The 27,827-nt window shown below is 35.4% G+C and overlaps 1 protein-coding gene across 6 annotated transcripts in view; it reads left to right on the forward strand.

Annotated features, from left to right (window-relative positions):
• Positions 1 to 11,411: 11,411 nt before the first annotated feature.
• Positions 11,412 to 27,827, forward strand: part of LOC121739772 (dachshund homolog 1) — a 135,339-nt gene continuing 118,923 nt past the window's right edge. For all 6 annotated transcript variants that reach the window (XM_042132330.1, XM_042132331.1, XM_042132332.1 and 3 more), the window contains exon 1: positions 11,412 to 12,017. In XM_042132330.1, coding sequence (XP_041988264.1) covers positions 11,452 to 12,017 — 566 coding nt within the window. In that variant the 5' untranslated portion in view covers positions 11,412 to 11,451. The remainder of the gene's footprint in view (positions 12,018 to 27,827) is intronic.

The following is a 27,827-nucleotide window of genomic DNA, read 5'->3' on the forward strand; positions in this document are numbered from 1 at the left end:
CTTTTGTTGTAGTAAGACTTTTTTTTGTATGAACGATAAAACCTACGAAGTTTTGTGAGCTGAATACATTATTATTATAATGTATTCAGAGCCAGCTTCGGCACGAATAGGCCGGCTCGACCGGAGAAATACCACGTTCTCACAGAAAACCGGCGTGAAACAGCGCTTACGCTGTGTTTCGCCGAGTGAGTGAGTTTACCGGAGGCCCAATCCCCTACCCTATTCCCTTCCCTACCCTCCCCTATTCCCTTCCCTTCCCTTCCCATCCCTTCCCTCCCTTATTACCCTATTCCCTCTTAAAAGGCCGGCAACGCACCTGCAGCTCTTCTGATGCTGCGAGTGCCCATGGGCGACGGAAGTTGCTTTCCATCAGGTGACCCGTTTGCTCGTTTGCCCCCTTATTTCATAAAAAAAAGACCGAGTACGATTTAAAAAATAACATTTAGAAAACGTAGCGTTAGTATGCACTGTAAAGAGTGTCATTGTCTTCGCAAGTAAACATTGTAATGAGTCCAAATTTGAATACAATAGAGATGGAGTCAAGGTCGAGAAGCAGTTACATCCTTGTTGGCTTACATAATGACTTCACCACAGTGACACACTCTATATATATGTGTTTGTCTGTTGTAAACTTTTGATGACAATCTAAAGAAAAATCAAGTTTACCGTTTTAAATCAATGTGGAAAATCTGTATCCTAATTCTTATTAAGGTCTGTGTCATCGTCAATAAAAAACGGTAACCTTTTATATTACAGCATGTTAAGTATTTCATGTCATTTTAGGTACCACGTACCACGAAACTGTTTTGAGACTCAAACAATCGAACGAGAATGCTGCGTCCTGCTCTAACAACGTCGTTTCACGTAAAATCAAGTTTCCGTTTAACATATCCTTCAATTTAATGTGGAAAATCTGTATCTTTTCAAGGTTCGCACTTGTCGTCCGTAAAAACAGCAACTTTCACGAAAACCGTCGATATTTTAAAATCCAAGGGCCATCGAGGACGGGAATCAAATAGCGAATTTTCGAGGATCTTATCCAAATAACACATAAAAAGCAGACATCGTTTTTCTTTTAAAAAACTCTCATTTGCCTATCAATAGTGGTTCGGGCATATCTGACCGTAATAAACGTCACACTTTATGGCACTCGGGGAATATGCAAGGGAACAATTTTTACATTTTGCGGCGGTGACCGGGGGTAGAATTATTTCGACGGCCATTTTTGAGTGGATTTTTAAGTATCGTATTGAGAAATGTGAGGCTCAGCTCTTTGTAAAATTTTGATGAAAAATAAAACATTTTCATAAAAATGTCTGTTTATATTACTTGTTAGTAGTTACATGAACCTAAATATTAATATCGGGCATGAAAGTATAAGGTTTTTATTATAATAGTTTATTTCTCAACAAGTGGTTATAATTTTTAACAGTCTAATTTTTGTTGTAAACTATTTACAAGTGAGTGGAAAGTTTGAAGTTTAAATTAACTCGCGCGAAACTTGTTCGGTCACGAGAGTTTTTGTATCAGATATTTCCATTATAATTTATAAACAACTTGCAAGAAGGTTTACATCAATATCAAACAATATCAAATAATTTGCAATGGCCACTGTAATATGAAAGTTATACTAATGAATTAGTGTTATTACTAATTCTTTACTATAGCTACTGTGTTTGAAGTTTAAGCACTTTTCTTGATGAGGATTCTAATGAGTCTACACAAAAATTTAAAACCCTGACTATATTATAAACGCAGATTTGAAGATATTGACTGCTTCAATTGACGATTGTATACAACTCGGTTAATTCTTCTATAAACAGAATATGTCACCTCTAGTGCGTGCATCACCCGTCTTGGTCGTCGATCATGGAGGCGCGTCTGACAAAGGCGCCGGGTGTCAGATTACGTGGCACAATATTTGCGTGCGGCGAGTGTGGGGGCACGATAAAAATATTCTATTTATTATGAGACCGCGGAGGCGCTACATTCAAAACGCGTCACGCCGTGACATCCGACTTCGATGGATTCCCTAAACTTATGGTAGGGCTGTCAGTCAGGAAGGTAGAGAGATACTCCGGGAGTGCCGATATCTTATATCTTTAAAATATATATAATTGGAATCTCGGAATCGGCTCCAACGATTTTCACGAAATTTAGTATATAGGGGGTTTCGGGGGCGATAAATCGATCTAGCTAGGAATCATTTTCAGAAAATGTATTTTTATTCGTGATTTGTCGATAATCGATAAATTGAAAAATATGACTCTTCCTGACATCTATTGGCGAATAATAATACTATTTTGTCAGCAACTAATTGTTTTAACGACCAGCAGATGGCGTTATTAAGTAACACGAAGTCAATGAGTGTTTGCTATACCGAGCAAAGCTCGGTCATCCAGGTACTATATAAATAGATTATGGTGAAGTGCAGTCAATCCACTTCACCATAATCAAATTTTGTGGATGTCGGTTAAATAGTTTTAATGGTTTTTGTTTGTATGTCAAAATTCCAAAAATTTACCACGCGGTATTTAAAATTAAATACATCACACATCCCTTTAATTCATCATATTACAGCATACTTAAAAGACAAACTCCTCAAAGTTAAGACTTATAAAATATTATTTACTACATGAGCCTTAAATATAGTTCGTTGGTATCTATAAGTTAAGTCCAGTAAATGATGTACTATCAGAGAAGTTGATTCCTAGGCAGTTGACGGACCTACGTCATGTGATTCGCTTAGTCAATTCAATGTTAGCTGTGATCGGTCGGATGGGCTTGACTTAACGCGACCAAGTTACTTAGGTCCGCCATCTACCTAGGAATCAACTTCTCTGATATGAAGCACTCATAGATGACATTGAAAATGTTATCAATCTAATAACAACAACACCTTTCATCAATATAATAATATTGTTATCATCATTATTCTGAGTAAAAAAAAATATTTAAAATAACATTGTTTTGTGGCAGCCCTAAACCGATGTCGCCTGATCGCGGGTTGCCCCTGTCAATAAGTACAAAGTCAATAGTCGCGAGTGCGGATAATTTTTCATTCATTCCTTATTGCCATTACGCGTTCGCCTGCTCTATGCTCGCTATCAGTAAACGCGGAAGGATAGTGTTGCAACTTGCATATTTATTGCGTCGACGCGTCACATTTAAAATAAAAAATATTTCGAACTGAATTTGAATTGTTTTATTCGAATTTTAAAATTTCAAATTCAATTCGAATTCAAGGAAGCACGACAGCACTCGCAAACATCGGGTCGGCGTCAAAATGTTTTAGGCAAATAACTACAAACAGAATCCTGAAGTGCAGGCGAGGTAAACAGGCTTCTGCCTGTTTACCTCGCATGCATTTCTATGCATTTCAGGATGCAAAAGTATCGCTCTTAAGACTGCGGTCACTGAGCAAACTCCACTCAAAAGCGCTTTGACTTCAAAGAGCCGCGGAGAATAACTGACGTCACTGAGAGAATGCAGAATAGACCTGCACCGAGAGCGCAAAATAAATGGCGACACCGCATTACACACTCACTGAATCAAAACACCAGCCGCCCGTCAACGTGATAAAACTGCAAAAAATAATAACCCACCCCTTTGTACGTCTCGGCTCACACTTATTCTGGAATCTCGGAAAAAAGTATATCGTCTTACCTGTAGAAAATCGTGAATCGTAGAATCATACTATTTATTGCTAAATGAAAAAAAAACATCACGAAACAATAATTCAACACTTACAAGAAGTTTTAAAAATATAAGTATCTAGATTGGACTTGTATGCTCAAGAGCAGTAAGAATAAGTAGGTCCTGTAAAAGTGTATAATGTACATAGCATGACACACGACATACAATTTCTGAGATATGTCCGAGTACAGTCACGAAACGCAAATCTCAATAAACTCATAAACTGAAAGATTTATTTTTTCAAACGCCCTTATTTACAAAAATATGTTTTGCTTAAAACTAAATAGTAATATTGTAACTAAGAAATTGCAATATCATGTATTTAATGTTGACAAAATTATCGTTTCAATGGGAAACATCCACCAAAACTATCTCGTCTGCAATTCGAATCGCAATAAGCACGTACAGATGGTAAATTCAAACATAACACTTGCGGCTATGTCAATATAGCTCGACGCTTCTGAAGGGAGGTGATTTTACATCAAAAGACTGCCGCCGTATCACACCTCATAAACGAGTCACAAACAGACAAACAGTACACTTGGGACTCAACTAATTCCTGCCTCTACGCACGGTTGTAGAAGTAATGAAACTATAGTTATAGCTATTTACATGGTGAAAACGTATAAATACAACAAGTGCGAATTGGTAGAATATGTAGAAATTAATGTATTAAAAATTGCTTGAACATAGTTTGACTTTAATCAATCGTTTTTTTTCGAAGGAATCTAGGCCTTAAGGCAGTGGTTCTTAACCTTTTAGTCATGAGAGACCATCTTACCAAATGTTTGTCTTGCCGGATACCAACCAGTTGGTTTACCTAAATTAAGGGTTGTTTGATAAAGAAAACAAGCACAACTTTATAATTAGCACTCATTTTTTAATTTGGCAAAAGTCTACAAGTTACATAATATTTTAATTTAATGTAATTTTTGTGACTGCATACTCTTTACTAACTTTTGAATTTCCACATATTGTAAGGATGGCTTCGAGGACCACTTGGAATGCCTTCAGGGACCAATAATGGTCTGCGGACCACCGGTAAAGAACAACTGCCCTAGGGGCCTAGAGCGTGGAAACTATATATGGCATAGCATGGAAAAATATGTGTTTCAAGTAACTACTAGTAAACAATTATTCCTTCTTTAGTTATGTGACTTTGTAACTTGTATTAATTTAATAGTAATTTTACAGAACCTAGTTCCATTTGCGATTTAATGGGTCCGTGAAGTCTATCAGCACACCTGTATGCGGAAAATTAATTAGAACGTCATAAATTACCGAAAACAGGCCACCAGCTACCTTGCGATGTTCCCAAATTTAATTTCATAGTTCGCCAGTAAATGCATGAAATGTGGGCACGATTCGGTGTACGGCCAGTGTAGCATTATTTACTGCGCCACGGAGACGGGCACAGGAAAAGCAATAATTCCATTATTGTTCGCTCGCCTTTTAAGTTTCTAAATTATTTTAGTTTCCTTTATCTTTGTAAGCATTTTAAATATGAATGTGACTGCGATTAACAACGTTTGTGTTTAAAATGTAGTAGATATCTAAATGATTTTTAGGTTTATAATATTTTTAAGGCGTCCTCAATGTGTTGCATTCGTTACTAACGTGTTAATTCCTTATACTAAGCAGGGGCGGATTTACTATAAGGCTTTTTGGGCTGCAGCCCAGGGCCCCGCGAATACAGAGGGCCCCCAAACGAACTGAAAACAATATACTATATTGTCAATAATAAAAATTATCTAGAATTAAAAAAAAACCGATCATAAGGTTGGTGCTTATCCAAATGCCGAAGACGAACATATTTTAGTGAATGAGTGCATTTAATTAAAATCTTACTGCAGTCCAAGACAGAGTCTAATTACACCTCTTGCAGTGAAATTTTTTGGCTGATTTATGAAAAGAAACTTGTTGATGTTTTCCCAAAGCTATACCATCTTAAAGATTTTTTAACGATGCCGATCACTAGCTGTGAAGCAGAACCAAAAAGAAATATAATACACGGGGAGCAGAGCGTTCTTTCTCCAGGATGTCGTAAATAGAAAACAAATACAGGACAACAATTTCATCATTAATTATCAGTTCTTTCGATAAATTTCGATTTAACAAAGGACCTACAGTGCGATGACCAAGTAAAAGAATTTGCAGTTTGTTTGTTAGTTTGAACGCGCCAATCTCAAGAACTACTGGTCCGATTTGAAAAATTCTTTCAGTGTTAGCCCATTTATCGAGGAAGGCTATATTTTATCACGTTAGGACTAATAGGAGCGAAGAAATAGAGGAAAATGTGGAAAAAACGGGGAGAAATTATTGGACTGGGCTTATTCAAATAAGCCCAGTCTAATTAAACGCGCTAATCTCAGGAACTACTGGTCCGATTTGAAAAATCCTTTCAGTGTTGGATAGACCATTTATCGAGGAAGGCTATAAGCTACATTGTATTACGCTTAAACTAATAGGAGCGAAGAAATAGAGGAAATTATGGAAAAACGGAAATTATTTGAAAGGGCTTATCTCACGAACTACTGGAGCGGCAATTTTTCTGTTATTTGGCACAGATAAGACCACGTGAATGATCATAGGCTATTTTTGTGGACTAATTTGTCTGTGAAATATCTAATTTACATGTACTTTTTTTTGACATGTGATCGCTTCGATTGTGGTCCATAGGTATCCATTCAATCGTCTTAAGGGGGAAACATCTGATCAACGATATATACGTGGGCGAAGCCGCGCGGAACGTCTAGTATAACATAACCATTTATAACCCATTTATATAAATTAAATATTTTGTTTTCCTATTTTCTTCCTGTACTTAACATAATATAAGTATTACATATACCTACATCACTATAGAAAACAGTTTCTTGTCAAAATGGCAATTAATTGAGTAATTAGGTAGGGCCTCTAATCAGTATTAGCCCAGGGCCCCACAAATTCAAGATCCGCCCCTGATACTAAGTAAGTATTTATTTAATAATTTATGTACACAAAAACTGTTTACAGTGACAGACTTAAACTAGGAATACACATTAGTACAAATGTACTACTTATTCCGATTGGAATCTCTTCCAGTAGACCTGTTAGGCTGTTAGTGTTGTTAACTTATTATATACTTTGTTCCCCAATTTCTAAAAACATTTTTAAAGTTTTCTACATGCAACGACAACGCCATTACAGGTGTATACTATGAATACCCGTAATATCGAAGCCAGGATTACTGGTGACCGTCGCGTAAGTTACGGCGTACAAAAATAAACTTTAACGAGGACCTGCACTCTGCAGCTCCCAATGTTAAGCCCGATTTATGGCCTTAAACACACCATTTATTCACAGTTTTTCTGCACTTAGGTGAATCTCAATTTTGTTGGTGTTCCAGGAAACGAAATAATGTAGACAACTACGAAAAATAAAAATTTATTATTCGTAGGTAGACAATATAATTACCAATTTTTCACCCCTGCAAAAACTAAATAGCAATTGATTCCTTTTAAAAGTATGTTTTTACGAAGGCGCTACTACTTAAAAAAGCATGGAATAAAAAATGCACAGTAAAAATTAAGGCCTCAGCATCACTTGTGGAAATATAATGTTTTTCGATTGGAGTAAGCCCCTCTTTAAATACTGTCTGGAAAAAGTTATTTAAAAGGTCGTATGGTACATTATTGGTCAACGCCATATCCAGAGATCGAAAGGTGGATTGGAGTGGATCGAAAGGATTCTCATGTGCGAACCAGAGGTCATGCTATGGACCATTAATATTTTCCATTAGAATAAGATCCTGAAAATTTACTTAAATTAAAGTATCTAAAGGTATTTACTAGTTAATAATTAGTTAATTACCTTTACCTACCTATTTCAGAGTAGGTGGTACGTTGTTTGACGTTATCGTCGATGATATATCTTCCCGATAAGCATTGTCACAACACAACGTTTAAGAAATTAAAAAACAAAGGACAATCTTATCTTATTTGCCGAAACACTAATTCATAATGGCTTTAGTTCTCCTGGCTAGTATTAAACTTATGATATAGGCTTACAGTTATTAAGGCGAATACATGTAAGATAAAAAAAATACTTTTTACATTCATATAGTTTTCTTTAACTTCTTTGTTTTATAATCCGCCTAAAGAACTAAACTATTGAGAAACTCAATAGATGAAAAGTTTTTTTGGGTACTCCACACTCCTTTTCAACTCATATTGCAAATAATGGTAATAAATAATAATTATTTAAAAAACGTTTATTAAAATATTTAAGATTTTTTTAATAAGCATTAAGGAATATTCTTCTCTCCTTCTCTTTTTCTTGTCCTTCAGTATCTTCCTTTCCGTTCCTTCTTAATTTGTTCTTTAGAATATATCCATTATAATATTATATAATATTATTATATCATCCTTCAATCATATTTGCAGTCGTTGATTTAATCTTCAATCATATTTAATGCCTGCCAGCTGCCTTTCTTTTTTGTTCGGTTCTATCAATTTTTTTTATTTAGTTATTTTGCCACTATTTAATATAATATTATAATTAAAACGTGTATGTAGGGTAGGTACTAAATAATTACGCATCTATGAAAGTGCATTTAGTAATTTTGGATAAGCCAGTACCTAAACCGTGGTACAGGTTGTATAAAAATAATGTGAAAATACTTTAGGGTGTATATAAGTATATACATATATATAAGTCCCCTGTATAGAGTAACTGTGAAAGTAGTAGCGCTAAAAGAGTAACTTCTTTTTGTAAGTTTTGTGGGTAAATTCATCAATATTAATAATGCTCTGTTATTTTCTCAGTGAACTCTATACTACTTATACACACCCTAAACTATTATCGCTTTGTTTTGTTACACCCTGTATATAATAACTCAAGTTAACACTATGTTAACTGTGATGTAGGTGTACTTTACTGTATTGTAAAGTGTAATGTAAAGTAGAGTTCTATACAATACGCCTTTGTTCAATAATAGGTACCTCAGAAAAATGTAGAGCCACGGCCGGGGCATCGCGTCGCCTTAATTATAATCTGTGTCACACAGTGGAATATTTTATCCGCGACATAATCTCTAGTTCCCATTATCTACAAACAAACGAACGATTACCTCGTCAGTCGTCACTCCCACTTCACAGACGCTGTATTTTAAAATCAAAGCCTACATTCCCATAATGAAGTATTTCAAATATATAAGGAAAAGTTTATTTATTTTAAGTAAATATAATGAAAGAATATTTTTATTGAATTGATTTTATTAATCAGAAATTAGTTTCGTACCCTCTTAGACGGCATATTATAATAGGTTTTTGTTAAAAATAAAAATGATTAAGAATGAGTATAGTATTCGTTGATTAAGAGCCTTACATTCTTGTTTTATTATGAATTAAACAATATGAATATATCAAAAATATTATTCTTTTGATGTCTTTTTATAAACGAGACTTACGCAAAACTTCATTAGTTTCCCATTAGATTAAAAGCTTAAGTCATAATATTATGTAGAGATTGCCTTTCTCTAATGTGGCGATATTTATTAGTTAATTAAATTTCACAAGTAAAATTTTTACACGACTTAAAAGTATTTAAATGAAATACACAAAATATACTTTTAACCTAGTGAAAATATTACTGCCACACAAATATTAACTAGGACAGAAAAGAAGAGAAGAGTCAGCATACTTCAAAAACAGTTTTTGTAATATAAGAACTGTAGGGTCTAACTGTCTACCACCATAATACGTTATGTGTTCTAAAACTTTAAATAAAAATATAAGAACAAAATTTGACAAAATAAAGATGCTTAAATATCAAAGAGGATATAAACTATTAAATAAGATGAAGTAAACCTTTTTATAAGCTTTTCATACTCGTGCTGGTTAAGTTTCAATTTTTTTATTTCTTTACATATTTTATATGTAGAGAGCTTTGTATACTATAGAAGTATTTTATATTTAGACTATTGTAGGGCAATTCAGACCCCTTCTTATAATTTGTAACAAAACTAAAGTAGTCCTTCAATGAGTCTTGAATGTGAAAACTTGAGTGCAAATTATTTATAAGAGTAGGTATAAGTGTCGAATGTAGCGTTCTTTGTACCGTATGGATACTTTGCATCTGCATACAACCAATATAATTGTTTGTGGTATTGTGTGAAGTTCTTGAGAGCATTGTTTTAAGTTTTATACTTTCGACCCCTTTCGACCCCGGTAAGATTCTGTAGAAACATATTTTAATTTCAATCTAGGGTCTAAACTTCTAAAGAAATTACCTAAGTTTTGGAACATCAGTTATTTTTAGGTTCCAAGTTAGGAAACTTTGCTTAGTAAGCGAGATTTTCCTAAATAGGATCTAGGAACCTGAACTAATAGGCAGTTAAAAGACATACGTACGTTATTGTGGGTGGGCTTGACGTAATCCGACCAAATTATGTAGGTCCACCATATGTCTATGAATCAATTACTTTGATAGTTCAAACTTAATTTTGAATGAGTGTGTAGGTAGAGCAGTTATAACAATTCAAAACTACAGTTATTCGATTTTCGTCGAATCCAAAGATTAAAAACAAACATCTCTGACACATATTATAATTATTATTAATCGTTTTTATGGATAAATACCTACTAAATATAATTGATTTATTATATTCAGTAATTTCCTTTGAAGAAGAATATAAAAAAAGTGTAGAGTTACGTGAAAACAACATCTTTTAATGTCGGTCTATTAGTAGAAATTAGATCAACTCATTATTTCGATTTTAAATCGCAGCCGGTATTGCAATAATATTATAAATTAGATATTAAATAATATACTATTTCTAGGAAAAAAGTAATTATTTGGTAAGTATCTAAATATACAAATGTTTTAAGAGCTTTCATTAAATATACATAGGTATTAGGTACATTATATTAAAAAGTCAAATTCTCAATTTTAAAAACAAGAATGAGATTATTATTGTTAGAAATTTCATGAATGAAAAGAACAAAAATTTATTTAGTCTGGAAGTAGGAAAGTTTATAGTAATTTACGTGTAACAACAAGCGCGTAAAGTTTAAAAGAGCCGAACAATATTTCGGTGGTTGTATCTCCTATATACAGTGTATAGGTAAGTCGACGAAGCTGATAACCTCTGGTGGCCATGACCTCCGCGTCAAATAACGGCCGACATCGATCGCGGGTCCTAGCCAACTACCATACAACAATTTTAAGCGGCGACGCGTAACCTAGTTACGAATTCATTTTTGTCGGAACAAACTTTTACGTAGAGAAGTAGAGACAATAAAAGCTGTAATTTAAATAGAAAGGTGAATAAAATTAATTAAAATGAGCTTTATTTATGTCATTACTCATTAGTCATAACTTAGGTAAAGTTCCTAATTATGTCACATTAACCATTAGGAAGTGCGAACGGCACTCGTAGAAACTGTCGTCGCGGCGGCATCTAGGCTCATATTGATTGCCAGTGACATTCTTATCAGTACACCCCCGGCGCACGGCCGCACCGCTTAGCACCCAAAAGAAACAGGAACGCTTCTTCGCGCGTTCGTAACGCAACGGAAAAAAGGGCGGAGACATCGCGACTGCGGCGTCGCCCAATCGCGGCGCAGTCTGCGAGGCGGGCGACCAATGGCGCGTGCGGCCCGGGGCGGGCGCGCGCACGCGGCCGCGCCCTCGTTTCGCTCCGGCTTTTTATTTATTGTTGCGCGAAACTCCGCGCGCGACGGGTGTGTAATGCGCGCGTAGAACGTATCGAGCATGGAGTCCGCCGTGGACTCAGCGTCGACTGCGAGCGAAGTCAGCGGGTCCTCCGGGGGTTCGCCGAGGGTGAAAGCGGCGTCGCCGGCCCGGGCCCTGAGCCCACCGCAGATGTTGACGCCGCGCCTGCCGCTGCCGCCGCCGGGGCTCGGCCTGCTGGGCTCCCTGCAGATGATGCACCACTCGCCGCTGGAGCTGATGGCGGCCGCGCACCACCACGGCCCGCCGCGGTACGGCAGCCCGCCGCCGATCTCCACGTCCGACCCCTCCGCCAACGAGTGCAAGCTGGTCGACTACCGCGGACAGAAGGTGGCCGCGTTCATCATTCAGGGCGACACGATGCTCTGCCTGCCCCAGGCTTTCGAACTGTTCTTGAAGCACCTGGTCGGGGGGCTGCACACGGTGTACACGAAACTAAAAAGACTGGACATAGTGCCGCTGGTGTGCAATGTGGAACAAGTGCGGATCCTGCGCGGGCTCGGCGCCATCCAGCCGGGCGTCAACCGCTGCAAGCTACTCTCCTGCAAGGACTTCGACGTCCTCTACCGGGACTGCACGACGGCAAGGTATGTTTCACACGAGACTAGTGCTATTGTCCTTGTTATATTTTGTAAGTCCCAGTTATTATTTATTTTATTTTATGTTTTCATGAGTGTAATGTTGACTCTACATTTTTTTTATTTAATTAGTGTTACAAGTAAGTATGATGAATGATTATTATTGATTATGAATTAAATTGCATAACAACCTATCTAAAATAAATCATAATTATCATATTAATTAATATTTTAACTATGTACACTTAAAACTTCAATAGATCTATATATCTATTAATGTAGAAAAGGTAGGTAAGTAAGTATATAATAATTAGCGTCTTCTATTTAGTTGATTATAATTGTATCATAGTAGGTACAGTATACTAAATTAAGAAATATTAATTTTTATTATTATTACTGATAGTAACGTAGACTGGTCCAAATGATAATATCGGCGGCTCTACCAACCCACATAAATGTGCCTCTACAATTATTATTTTTTCTTAATCAAGATAATATTATAACATGAACACGAACCAGTTATACCTAGGTTTTACATCTGAAATTTAATTGAAATTCGTTAAAACTTAAAAATGTATAGAACACTTAAAAAAGTAGAGAAAAAAATTTGGTACCTACTATTACTTGCCTTACCAGTTTGTTTTTGTAATACATCAGTGGAATCATGTCTACAAATTGAAATACATGTAGTATTGTAGGAAAAATAGATAGATATTATTATTTATTTTTAAAAAATTGTCACTTATATTTTGATTGGGTAATAAAAAGTATGAGTGTTGGCTAACTTGTGGCCGGCCGCGGAGTTCGTCAGCGGTGGGGTTGTCTGCATTAATTTTTCACATTTTAATACGCGCCAAATATTTCCTCGGGGCTAAATAATAAAGCGAGCTTCGGCGACGGAAGGGTTAAATCTCTGTTAATTAGCGGCCGAGGTTTAAATATTTAAATAGTAATTTTTACAAACGCTAAAGTTTGATTAAAAAAAATCTTATTTAGAAGCGCTGCCGCGTCACCCAGTAGGCCTATATCGTTTTTCCCGAATGTGATTTTAAAAATGTAATGTCCGTTTTTACTGTTGTTTTGGGAGGTGTAAATTTTAATTTTTCGCTCGTATTGACGCTTTGCGTTGTTAATTATTAATATATGTTTATTTGATGAGCGGAAACGCGGTTCGGCCACGGCGTGTTGGCCGGTTATGTGACTCACTCTTGTATTTCAGTTTTATTAAATCATGATATTATTATAACGAGTTATGCCGATTCTTCCGAAATGTTATAAGCTTATCTTCAATAATAATAGAAAATATTCAGGACTATCTAGATTTTTAACGTCTAAAATATAAAACAACAGCCTAAATGTTTGCCTCCTGGATAAGAGTGATTGATAGTGTCTGATAAACACAAAGTAACTCAAAAATACTAGTACGAATAATTATAACTTGTTGAAGTTTTCTTTAACTTTATCGCTGTAAGTGTAAGTAGGTTTATTATTTCATTAATTTAGTGATGTAAATAAAAATGTTGTACATTTTTTCATGACAATTTCAAAACATAGTTTTGGCTTCGACAAAAGCAACTTAGAGGCAGTTTTAATTACGTAAATATGGTAAATGAATATATGGTAATAAAGTTTTTACAGCTACAATCAATATTACCTACATACTATGTAACTTAATATTTTTTTATTTGTTTAACGTTATAAATTATAATACTCGTATTTATCAAGCGTGAAAAGACCTTTCTCTATGTAGAGTTTAGTTAATTTTTTGCTCATGTGTTTTCAATGATTTCACGATATCCCCGATTAGGTTTCCGCGTCGTTGGCTTTCGATCCGACTTCTCCGTCCGTGTCTTGTCTAATTAGTTAATTAGTATCGGGAGATTTATTAGTTTCTTATTCGCAGTTTAACGTTTATAAAACAGTCCGTTCTACGGAATCGTTGCTACGAGATTATCTATGCTACGGTTTTTAACTGTATGTTGTAGAGTACACACTAAAATATAGAAAAGTAATCTCAGCTTTTACAAGATTAGTAAATAAATTGTAATCAATTCATATTGAAAATACTGTTAGAATTACAAACATAATAATATCATGTCAGTGATGTAATTATTGTAGTTAGATTAAAATATTTATGAAATACAAGCAGTTTCAAATTTAACACTGATTCAGTTCGTTAGTTAAAAGAATTTAGCTAGTATTAAGTAGCTATTTGTTAAAACATTAAAATATTTTAATACACACACACAATAAATTAACGAGTTTACACAGAAATTAGCAAATACTTTATAATTCAGTATAACGGTTTATAAAAAAATCCATACTAATATTATAAATGCGAAAGTGTGTCTGTCTGTCTGTCTGTCTTTTACCTCTTCACGCCCAAACTGCTAGACCGATTTTGCTGAAATTTGGCATGGAGATACTTTGAGTCCCGGGAAAGGACATAGGATACTTTTTATCCCGAAAAAATGTACGGTTCCGCCACGATAAACGAGTTTTGGCGCAACGGAGTTGCGGGCGTCATCTAGTACTTATAAATAACACAGGTGTTTTAAAATACTAAAAGCCAGACATTAAGCTTAAAAGCGCTCACAATGAAATAGTAGTCGTTACCTACCTTTTATAGGATATTTTTGTGTCTCTTTTAACAGATAATGGTTAAATATTGAAAGTAAACGACCGCTTCGGTCCGATCGGGCTAATTCGAATCGACATGTTTCCACTATTACGATTTCACTGATTCCGACCAAGAAAAAAACAAGTTTTTTTATTCATTATCTACCTTCGTGTGTGGACTTTTGTCTTGTAGCTCTTTTTCGGCGAATTGTTTTTTTATTTATTTAATTTTTAGGGTTCCGTACCCAAAGGGTAAAAACGGGACCCTATTACTAAGACTTCGTCGTCTGTCCGTCTGTATGTCTCCAGGCTGTAACTCAAGAACTGTAATAGCTAGAGAGTTGAAATTTTCACAGATTGTGTATATCTGTTGCCGCTATAACAAAAAATACTAAAAATAAAATAAAATAAATATTTAAGGGGGGCTCCCATACAACAATCGTGATTTTTTTGGTCTTTTTTGCTCTATATCAATAGTGGCAACAGGTAGGTACTTGACTTTTTCACAAAATTCTTACTTATATGTGTACTTTAATATTTAATAATAATATTAAAATAAAATTTAAAATTAAGGGGCCTTACCTAAACCCAATTTTTGACCTAATTTTGCTCTATAATGGTACGGAACACTTCGTGCGCGAGTCTGCCTCGCACTTGGCCGATTATTATCTTCTATTGATATTATTGGCTTTGTACTAATTCATTTTTGGAACTAATCCGTGTCGTTTTCAATTATTAAAATTGTATCAACTTGCTTTTCAATTATTTACTGCAAAGTTATTTGTTCCTATTTAAATTCCATTGCAACATTTGCAATTCTGGATATCGACGCGACGGTATAACGCTTTTAAAGTCAACCGAAATTATTTTGTTTCCTTATTAATTCTTCATGTAGGTTTTACTAGCCTATAGTTTTTTTTTAATTCAGCATGAACAATTTATAGACCCTTGCGTGTAGTGCATCTCAATATTTTGTTTATAGTTAGCGTCATATGGGTAGCTGGGAGGAAATGCGATATTTTAGAGCATAGCCCGCATTACAAAACGTATATAACAATGAGTGGACGTTCCTTTTCACGCTTCAATAATTGCTCGACGGCAGATAAATGTGTATCGGGTTACAGCCCCAGGCTGTTGTGACTTACAACTCTTTTACCTCAACCCCGACACTGCTTTTAGAGCTAATTCAATTACTGACAATGCGAGGATAAGGCATGCAACTAATGTGATTTCCAGTTAGACTTGCCCTTTTACGTCATGTTTGCTGCTGCGCGCAAGTAACTTGAATCACGGTTTTACTTTGCAAGTTTGAGTTTATATTTGTATCAATTGAAAATGAAGATTCGATACTCAAAGACAATCAAATCGATACGAGGTAATTACGTTTCTAATCTTCGCTCAATAGTATCAAACGGATCGGGTCCCATTGTCTTCGTACAGAGCTACAATACGGGGGTCATCAACACGACTTTTTATGGAATTTTCAGTTTTACGACACATTTTGATGGTCCGCCTTCAAACGGAGTGATATTTTGTAAATAAACATCGCACTGAAATAACCGGCTACCTTTGTTACGGCGGCCCGGCCTCAGTGCTCACTCCGAGATCGACGGAAGGATACAAAAAGGATTTTTTACCGTTTGATGTCTATGATGTCTCTTGCCCGGCGCCTATGAACTATTCCCACTTCAAAATGACTTACATTATTTTGTTTACGAATGTAACTTAATGTAGCTATGGCCTATGGGACTTGGGACTTGGAAGTAACAAATGGAAACAGGGTAATAGGGACAGTCGTTAATCAGATGCTTATTTTAGGATGATAAATTGTTTTCTTAAATATTGTAATTAATATTATGTTATGCAGAATTTTTATTATAATTGTCCATTTACTATTAAACTTGAGTTTATCAATAATCATCATCCTTATTGTTTTATTTAAAGTTTAGGCCTATTTGACATCGGCATTAATTTAACTTAATTACTTTGCTGTTAAGAAGTATTATTATTAATTTCGATCGGTTTAAAATTGACAAAGTTTCATACAAACTTTCATCCCCTATTTTATCCGCTTGGGGGTAGAATTGATCAAAATCCTTTATTAGCGGATGCCTACGTCATAACATCTACCTGCATGCCAAGTTTCAGTCCGATCCGTCTAGTGGTTTGGGCTGTGCGTTGATAGATTACTATGTCAGTCAGTCAGTCACCTTTGAGTTATATATACATATTTAGATTGATAGATTGATAAACATATAATAGCTAGGATATTATAATAGAATATTTTTTATTTGTACATACAACTTAAAACTAAACTTAAACTTAAAACACAATACAAGAAAACTAGGCGGTCCAATACAAACAGGCGGTCTGACTGCTAACAACAGTGTCTACCAGAAAACATAATACCTATTACTTATTGACTTTATTCAATGTATACTGGAGGGCCTCCGATATATGGCAAATCTCAAAAGACAATGTAGGCGCATCTGTGCACAATATTATGAATGATCTCAAAGGGAGGACTGGCGCGGGTCCAAGTGGTGGTACTCATTGAAATATTAAACCAAGACGCCGCACTGCGGTGTCTGAGACACATGCTGCTAATAATTTGTACATTACTGTAGGCAGCTTACACTACAATCTGTGTTTCCTTATTGCCTTTCACATTAGGTAAAGAAGATATATATTATGTTAGGTAGGTAAAATTGTAATTTGAGCACCTTTCAATGGACCCTTTTTAGCAATTTCATATTTTCAGTAATTAATAGTACAATACTATTGCTTGCCTTGGGATAATGTGACTAGTGACTCGACTACTAATATTATTTAAAGTAGAGTCAGATTCCAGAAACAAATTATCCTTTAACTATGGACGCGCGGTCTCACAGACCGCTCGTACCCTGCAAGAATTGCATCTACCATACTTCCCCTTAAGTTTCACTCTTGCGGCGCTCAGTAGCTTCAGTTTTAGTCGAGAAATGTATTCTGAAGCAAAAAAAATCAATGCCAACTGCAAGTTTGTAAAGTTATTTCGGTTTGAACTTCGAGCGCGGTCCGTGAGACCCCATGTCCATGCTTCCCATACAAAGATTTATGTTTGTGTCTTCGGTAGTGCGCAATCAATGTCTAAATAAAATGTCTTGAAATAACTTCTGCTTTTTTTGTGAAATTCTTCGTTGTAATACATAAAAAAATTGAAATCGGTCAAAGGATTGGAATATTGCACTGAAAATGTTCTAAGGAACAAATTTGGGTCTAGGAGAGCTAATATTTAGGAAATATTTTTTTTACAGCAAAAACTAATTGGATCTGTCTAGATAACTAAAATAAATACTAACCACTATTGTGTTTACTTCCATTTAAGCTATAATTACGTTTGTCATGGCCTTTACCATGTGAAATGGCTGCCAATAATTTTGTCCATGTTCGACCTATGTCAAATTTTTTATGTTACATGTTCAGAAGTTTAAATTCCAATTTTTATATTAAATATGGCTTACATTAATAGACAATTAAGGAAAAAGTTTCAAAACTTATGTTAATTATATAAAAATGTCATTTTTTCGTCACAAGTGAATGAAAGTCTTAATAGTGACTTGTTTGCTTAAAATGCTTCATTTTACAATATAATTTAGAATTTTGGATACCCATACATTCCCTAAATCAATTGTATGTTCAGGCATTTAAGCAAAAATAATGCAAAAAAGTATTTAAATTACCTAAAAACAGATGAAAATACGAGCGGTCTGTCAGACCCCATGTCATAAGTATGTTACAACTTTTAGATGTCCATAGTTAAAGGTTATTCATAAAATGTTAGAACCTCTCAAGCTTATTTAAAATTAAATATTTTCAAACCATGACAATCACTTATATTTCAAATAATTGATGCCAAAATACTGCTGAATGTCCCATACTCAGGAGACAGATTGTAGTAAACTAAGAAGAAAATAATAATAATTGAGTAATGAGTTACAACTTCCAAGCAGTAATGTAAGACGTTTAAGGCTAAAAATTTACATTGTCAGTAGTTCATCATTTGACACTCATTTAATCGATGTTATTAGTTAATAACAATAAAGTATTTACACATGTACTACTAATGTAGGTACTAATAGATTTACAAGTTTCATCAATCTAAATTATAAATCAACAATGATTAATGGAACATTCATACCGGCTAACAGTTAAATAAACCCAATTGCCATTCAGAGAACAGTAACAAATAAAGCGGCCCGAGGAAACGCAATTTCCTCGAAGGCAGTAAAGCGACAAACCGTTTGACAATGGGAATATCACGGAGGCAATTTATTACGATTGATCAACAAGTAGCTGGGGAAATTCAGATGGAACGGAAAGAATGAAACCCCGGCCGCGGCGCCGCACGAAAGGGCGCCAAACACAGCCAAGTGCACAATCCGATGCACGCCGACACTCGCAGTCCTCCGTACGATGAGAACGCACACAAGTGACACAAGGGACTCCCTCCGGCTAGACGGAATTATCTCGGGCTCTATTTCCGTTTCGCGTACTATTGAAATGCCATCCCGCTCGCACCTACGCTAAACGCGCTTGCCGTCTCTTTCCCATTTGATTCATTCATGACCGTGGATTTGAATGGATTTGGTCGTCCTTTCAACAAGTTTCAGCGGGTGATAAAGGATTTCAGGATTGACACACATTTGTATTGGCGTAGGTTAGTTTGTCTGGATTATTTTTGTCTTTTTTTGTTCAAAATTGTGTTGTTTTGGTGGTTCATTTCATGTTACGAGTATGAGTTCCGTGGAAGCTTTGTTATAATAATTTCTAGTACTTCTAAGCTTCTGGTGTAATCATTGTAGAGTCATTTCTAAACATAAGTTGCGACTAGGTCCATACTGTTTAGCATTTATTGAGCTTGATAATATTTTTCCTTATGGCGTCAATGAAATAGTGTTAGATTATGTAAGGAAGTAGAAGGCAGTGACGAGTGGCGTGTAACGCGCCCAGTAGCTGCATCCGCGATGCCGCTATGTGTTGAGCTCTAATCAGCTCTAATTACAGTGTGGAGTCATTGCCGCTTGTCATGAGATCAACTGTTACAGACGGACAGACGGAGGGAGATCGTATCGGTATGTAGAGTCAGTAAAAAGGGAAATTTCAATGACCGACTCTACATTTTTTATGAATAAGTTGATCTTGTAGTTTAAAGTAGACACTTTTGTATATCATGAGTTTTCGGCAACGGCTGTAATTATTTTCATGGAATATTGGGAGGTTTTGTGGGAAACAAAACGCTCTAGTTATGTCTTGTCTTATCCCTGGGAAGTTGCGCTACTTTTTGTTTTTTTGAACTCCAAGCAAAGCTCGGTGTCCCAGGTTGCATTTATCGATTAATTGCAGAAATATATTCGGTATATACTGGTTGTAATTTGTTGAACTACGACTATAAATATTAAGTAACAATAACACAGAAGTTGCTTGCAGCTACAAAATAATAGTTTGTTACGTTTCTAATGTAATTCAAATGAATTCAGGGCAGATAGATACATCATCGGAACACTAGCATCATTCAATTTCTTCTATTTACATTTGCATTGTACAAGTGATAATTAATCCGGGACAGATAAACGAACAATAGGTGGAAATAAACGGAGTGTCGTTTTTCCACAGATCAGTTCACTGAGAAGTGTTGTGGGAACCGTTCAATCCCGCTTCGATTTGCGTTTCATGCTCATTCAATCGTGATATTGTTACTTTTCTATGATTTAAGCGAAAATAATTAGTCGAAGTTATAATTAGTTATACCTATATAAGTATAAAGCAAAGAGGTAGTACTTGGTAAGCGTTTATGGAAGTATCAGTGTTGAGTAATAAACTTGTTACAATAATTGTAAATTGCATAATTATGTAATTATACACTTAGAGAAAATAATCTTTGTAGACGTGTGAATGGAATGTATTTGAATGTAATATGATTCTTTATGATGACCACTCATTTGCGATTGGTCGTTTCGATTTATCGCAAATACCATGGTGTTACTAGTTTCTAGAAAAGTAAAATAAAGTAACCTTTATTTAAAACTTATGAATAAATTGTTCCAATAAAGAGTTGCTGAAAAAGTAGTTGTAAATACTTTGTTAATGAATCAGTTGTCTATACTTAATAAACGTTACTTTATAAGTCTGTGGCAAAAACACCAGGAATCAGTATACTTTCTAGCTTGTGAGAATCTATGTAAATATAGTTTACGATTGTTATAAGAAATAATTGATATATAATTAGGTATAGATCACCGGTGATGAGACCTTATTATATCGTGATACCGTCGTGGAGAACCGCGGAATAAGTCATTATTTAATTGTGACTCTCTCATTGTTACACTTTACAGCTATTTCTCGCTTTTTACCTTCCCATGGCTAATATTATACGCTTACCAATAGAATATCAGGCCGTCGCGTCGGCACACGTACCTCGCTTTGATTATCATTTTATTTTGTCTTTATAGCTTCATAATATCAGGTACTTATTGTAGTCAACTCTACTCATACTTCAAATTAAATATTGTAATTTTTTTTGTGTTTTTACTATAATCTTCCAATTTATTGTGATACTCCATAGCCTTGGTCTCTAGAGTTTAGTGGTCTATATAGTAATATTATGGAATTCACATCGAACACGTATTTCTTGTATATTGGAGTCAGTGAGCATGATGGATGCAAGATTAATGTTCCAACAATGCAACCGTCATAACACGTCACAGCGACTCAACGACATACCGCGGGACAGGAATGCGTGAAATAGACAAACACCATCGCAAATATTTCATACTAGATATTTGAGATTTACAAACTTCAAATATATTTTGAGAGAGGCCCGCGCCCGCGCCGGAGAGGCACAAGCAAAACTAATTGTTGTACTGGGAGTGTTATATATATTTTTTATAGTTAGTAGTTTATACTGGGAGTGTTATATATTTTTTTTATAGTAGTTTATATATATTTTGTAACTGAGCAAAAAAGGGCCTGCTGACTTGTGAGTAGAACAAAATCCTTAATTAGAATAAGATGAAAAAGAAGAAGAAACATATTTTTTTAAAGATTGCAGAATATCGATGATAAAGAGAGAATAGCAGGCGCCTCACGCGTATTTACTTTTGACAGGATTTAAAGCGAGCTGGCCGCGACCGTTTACAACAAAGCAACGGATGAGATAAGGGCTACTTAAGGCCGCAATAGGGCCTCGTTAAGCGCTGATATACGGTTCATAATAAAAGCCAATAAAATATTTGCAACAATTTAAAAAGGAATCGATAAAACTTAGTACGCGAAAATCAAACGAGCGACGCCAGTGGATAGTAAATTGTGTTTTACGATTCACTTTTATTTATTATATTTTTAATTGCGCGTCAAAGCCAACATTGTGTTGCGTAAATCAAAACTGTAATATACTCTAAAGGACCTGTTGTTTAAATTTATTTTAAGTAGTCTGTAGTAACTAGAGTTCCCAACAAACTGGGGACATGGGGTGGACAAAGAAGAAGAAGAGTCAGTAACAAGAGATTAATAAGCTAATTTTCGTGAGTAAACTTTTTTTCTTACAATCGTTTTTCAAAATTCAAAACTAATAATAATAATAGAATATCAGTGTATTGCGATTTGCGGCTAGTTATTCTGAAAATAATGCAGTGTTTTTATGTCGCAAAATAAAATAGAGTGGTTTAAATAATTACATTTTGTTGCATATATTTGGACCCACTTATGCAAGAGCAAGGAAATTACTAAGTAAGATCTAGAAATGAATAATTTAGCAGCGTGAGAGACGAGAGTAATGGTCATAGTCACACTTAAAAATACTTTGTCTGCATCATTTACGACTTTTCGAACTGCCTGTACCTGCAAATCTACTTTTTACTGCCAACGAACACTATAAATAAACGTTACAAGTACATTTTATTCATTTACTCGTCCAGCGACTGCAGACGACGTGCTGGCTGCGACACTGAACGTCAGAAGTGAGCGCTGATAAAAATATCGATTATGAACCGCGTGCGTAAAATCGATATCGGTCCAGATGCACAAAAATGGGGCAGAGGAATCGATTTGCCCCACATTTCGGCGGTCTAGCGGCCGCGCGAGGGTAACGCTCGCGATAAGGGATAGTGCCCCCCCAGAGGGGCGGGGGACGCCGGCCCCCCTCTATAATATTTACCGCCCCCGGGCCATACTTACGCCCCTCAGTATTTACGGGTTAGAGAAAAACAAGGGTACTCGAGCTTCGGAAGGTGCAACGTAGATTTTAATCCTTTCTGATGTTTTATGATTGATGGCGGATTTCGCGATCGGTATTGCGCTCGTGGTGATGGATTCTTTATGATTCCCCATTTTTGTCCGCTCCCACGCCGCCCGTGTCGGAGACTCCCGTTTTATGATTAGTCGGCATATACAAATAGATTACTGTTATTATTGCAGTTTTGAATACTTTTTACCCGCACGTGACGGACGGAGTCAGAAAATGTAGGAAAAAGTCCTCAACAGACGTGGCGTCGCATACGAAATTGGCGCGTGATCTCGCACACGTTTTCTTTCATTTGCTCGGAGGTTCATTCAAATTAACGTTGCGATGTTTCGACGATACACGTATAAAAATAACAAATCAATTGGACCCGCTATTGAAAATGACATTTCCATTAAAAGTTGCCTCCGGCGTCATCTGTCAATCAATAATTTAATAGAAAAAAAAAACTTAATTAGTCAGCTTCGAGGTCCAATTTACGACGGGTCGGTCGGGGTGACGGCGCGATTTGGACCTTATTTCTATGAGGGTTGAGGTGAATTTTGTACACATAGTAAATCTAAGAATTAAAATGACTCTTGACAAAAATATAATGTAGCGATGACGGGTAATGTTCACGTGAAGACGTCGCTCAACCATCGACGCGTGCGCATCCAACTATCGCCGCCCGCCGCCCGCCGCTCGCTCACGGCCGAAACACTAATTATTATTTTCACAGCGAGGGAACAGCTGATCAATTTTATTTTTAAACTATTATTCGCGGCTGCTATGATCTATATTTCTGTTTTAATGATTCGACGTCGATCTGCAACATAAACAGATACCGAGCGAGCTGACACAAATAAGCGTGTAATTTATCAAAATGTTTGGAGCCAAAAGGAAATTTGATTAAGGGAATTGAAACTGCTTTTTGTTGTTTTAATTGCAGCCGTTAGCGGCGTTCTAGACGAATTGTGCCGATCATCATGAGTGTTTACAGCAGTACCTACACGTAATGTCAGTGGAGTGCTGTTAATTAAGTTTTTTTGTATCAAATTTTAGGAAATATATGTGATTTTAAGCTATTGCATAGCTTTTACCGCGGGCTTTGAGCGCGGCGAACGAATCGAGAAATTCCGTTACAAAAAAAAAAAAAAAGACGGGTTGCACTCCGGGAGTGCCGGCAGTTGTGAAAACTTGATTATTAACGTTTGCATTATTTTTTTAAACCCATTTTTTATGAAAATCGATTTTAAAAAATCGATTTTTTTAAATTAATCGAAACCCTTTTACAATCGATTACATGGATTGAGGAAACTTTTAAGCTTCATTGCTATTGCTTATTGGCAGACGATTATTAGGGTTCCGTACCCAAAGGGTAAAAACGGGACCCTATTACTAAGACTTCGTTGTCTGTCCGTCTGTCTGTCTCCAGGCTGTATCTCAAGAACCGTTGTAGCTAGAGTTCTGAAATTTTCTCAGATTATGTATATCTATTGCCGCTATAACAACACATACTGAAAACAAAATAAAATTAATATTTAGGGGGGGCTCCCATACAACAAACATGATTTTTTTATCCTTTTTTGCTCGATATCAATAATGACAACAGGCAGGCAGTTGAAATTTTCCCAGAATTCTTAATTATATGTGTACTTTAATAATAAATAATAAAATTAAAATATAATTAAAATTTAAGGGCCCCATACAAAACACAACTTTTGGCCTATTTTTTCTCTATAGCGGTACGGAACCCTTCGTGCGCGAGTCCGACTCGCACTTGGCCGTTTTTTTTTTCAAAAAATGTATGACGTAGTCAGCAGGTACCTACCCAAGTTTTTCTGCCCTTTATCCAACAAATAATTATAATTATAACTCAAAGGTCAGATGCATAATCTAATTCCATTGGAAATATCATTTTAGATATCAAAGAAAGGGTTGGGTCGCGGCGCTCGCTCGGCGGCGCGGCGCTGACTCGCACAATCTGCATATGCCCTGATTGATGTTCCCTGTAATTATTCGGACGCGTTAATAACAGCACCGACGACGGCGCACTTTGTTTCTGACTTAAGACGAATCAAATGAGAAATTCTATCGCCCTTTAATAGAATCTCAGTTTTGTTGATTAAACTTCGAATGGAACGTTTTGGTTTTGCGAAATTGGCTGTATCGTTCGTTTGTTGTTAAATTATTTGTCTTTGTAATTACATTGTTTTATTTCAATTCCATATTCCTTTTGTGGTAAAAATAAGACTGCATGAAAACTAGTGACAAACTCTACGATTAATGTAGAGTGAGTTACAGACTACTTAATTCTATTAAAAACTACTTTACTCTAATTGTAGACTCTAAATCTTATAAAATTCTCGTGTCACAATGTTAGTCACCGTACTCCTCCGAAACGGCTTTACTGATTTTAACCAAATTTTATATGCATATTCATGGTTTGAGAATCGGCTACTAGGTACATATTATATTGATAAGTGCATTTGTTGAATAAATAATAGTAAATTATTACAACTCAAGACTGACGGCGACCATTGTTTGTGCGACGGGATAGCGATGGACGCGATACTTATTTAGTCACTTCAATAAAATAATACGGGCGAAATACTTTATATGGCAAAAAAACGTTTGCCGGGACAGCTAGTACTATATAAATATATACTTATCTAGTCGTAAATATAAACTTAGGATAAAGATAAACATAAGAATTTGACATTTACCCACTGTATAAGAAACAAAATTGCCTACGCGACATGAAAAAAACAACTTTTGATTACAGTGTAACATAAATTAACGACACAGGAACCACACCCAGCGACGTAAATACGGGCCACTCCCGTTTTCTACAATTTTCATAATAGCACAGTATCATGGATTCATATTTACATAAACGGCACACAAGATTGTCTCTACGGCGCGGTGCGTGCGGCCTCGTTCAAACAAATCACAATATTAAGGCAAATAGTAACGGCAGGAAAAAAAGCTATTATGCTAATGAAACGTTTCGAGTTAAATACGTTGATGTTGTGTGTACGAATAATAAATCACGGCAGACATTTTGTTGTAACCATTTTCATATAGGCGGTCTTAATTAACATGTTAAATAAATTATTGTCATTCGTCGGACGTGAAACGCCGCTTTTCCTGGTTTTTCATTGGTGTGATGTTGTTTCATAAGCACATAGAGCCACGCAAAAATTGTAAACAGGATCCATTCAAGGATTTCCACTGAAATTTTCAAATCTACCCACATTAAGCGCATTCAACAATCACTTACAAAGTTGAAGCGTATCAAACGTAAAATTACGCTTTTGATTCAGTCGGGGCAATTGAAAAATGAAATTGGCATATCCATTGAGATGGTAGATATGAATATGATATACATTATTACAGTGGAGTGGCGAACATGCCGCGTCACAGTGCCGAATAATAGAGTTCGCTGGAACGTTTAGCGCACCCTCCCAAATTGAAATAAAAAGGACCATTCGAGATGTAACAGCGATATGATTTGGCAGTTTTTTACTTTTCTTTTTTCGAGTGTGTTTTAGCTCTGTGCGAAGAGCAGGAATGAAATAGACACGCCAGACTAAAACACCTTGGTCTATTTTATTTTGGGACATTTTGTACAATGTTCGTATTTAATATTCAGAGTTTTTATTATTTATATAATCTAGTTAGTAACTAAAAGACAGGTAGTTATTTAATGTTAAAAAAACTGATTTATAGAGATAGACTATGAATCTGATTCATATTCATAATCTGTCTCTATTCTCTATAACTCCGTCATTTCTTAATAACAAAGAGAGGATTAACTTTTATTTTTTCTGATCAAAAAATATTGAAATTTGATTTTTATAACCCAAAAGATCAAGAAATTCTAAAGAACGATTAAAAAAACTACTCAAAATAAAATACTGGCACTTCTATTCGATTTCAAGGTTTGCAGTGCGCCCCCGTTTTTTGTACAGACTAACATAATTACAAGCGAGATTGTTACGAAGTGACTCGTAATATGAACCCCTTCCGAAATATAATTTTAATGCCAAAATATTAGTTATTATCAAAATATAGTGCGTATGTTTTTGTTTGTGTAACGTTTTATACAACTTTTGTTTGAGTTCGAGTCGCAAAATGTTTCTTTGATTTGGTATATTTTAATAATTTAATGTTATTTTAATATAATCATATTATACGAATAAGTAGACTCAACTTAGTAAAGAGTTTAATCCAACCTTGGCTAATAAAAATGCTTATTTTTAATTTAATTTTTGCCTATAGTCTATAGTTCCAATCGTTGCTTGATCAATTGCACTAGCTAAAACTTTACACTAGCTAAAACATGCTTTTTTAAGCTATTGGTAGCAACTAGCAACTAACTGGTAAAAGGAAAAATATACATAGGTAGTTACGAACGTCTTAAAACGTTCGGTGGTGGAGCACCAGATACCTAAAATTGGTCATCATTTCTTACCTACTAAACATTGTTTAATAAATAAATACTTTAAGGCACAAATTAGACGAATGTCCGAATGGGCAGGGGGACTTAATCATAAGAATTTCATTAATTAAACAAATGTACAGGACCGGAAAGAAATTCGCCGGCCCCCGCGACCCCGGCAGATTTTTATATCGAACATTCCATTCCATTTTGTTTGGGGGTGTAATTGACTCGTTGTTAATTTTCTTTTAATTTTCATCCTCGAAGGAAATAAATAAATTTACATACTAATGAATCAGCTTGAAATAGAAATATTTGCATTGTAATTGTTAGATGTAGCAAATGAATTAACGTTGTAGAGACTAGAGAACTTAATAAACTCTTGTGCTATTTAAAAATAATAGAAATAAATAAAAAAATATAGTTTTAAGAGTTTAAACTATTTTTTTTATTAATTGATTATTAAAAAAGTTATATATAATAACGTTTATTTTAGTTA

This window comes from Aricia agestis, chromosome 2 (genome assembly GCF_905147365.1).
Source record: "Aricia agestis chromosome 2, ilAriAges1.1, whole genome shotgun sequence".
NCBI classification, from domain to species: Eukaryota; Metazoa; Arthropoda; class Insecta; order Lepidoptera; family Lycaenidae; genus Aricia; species Aricia agestis.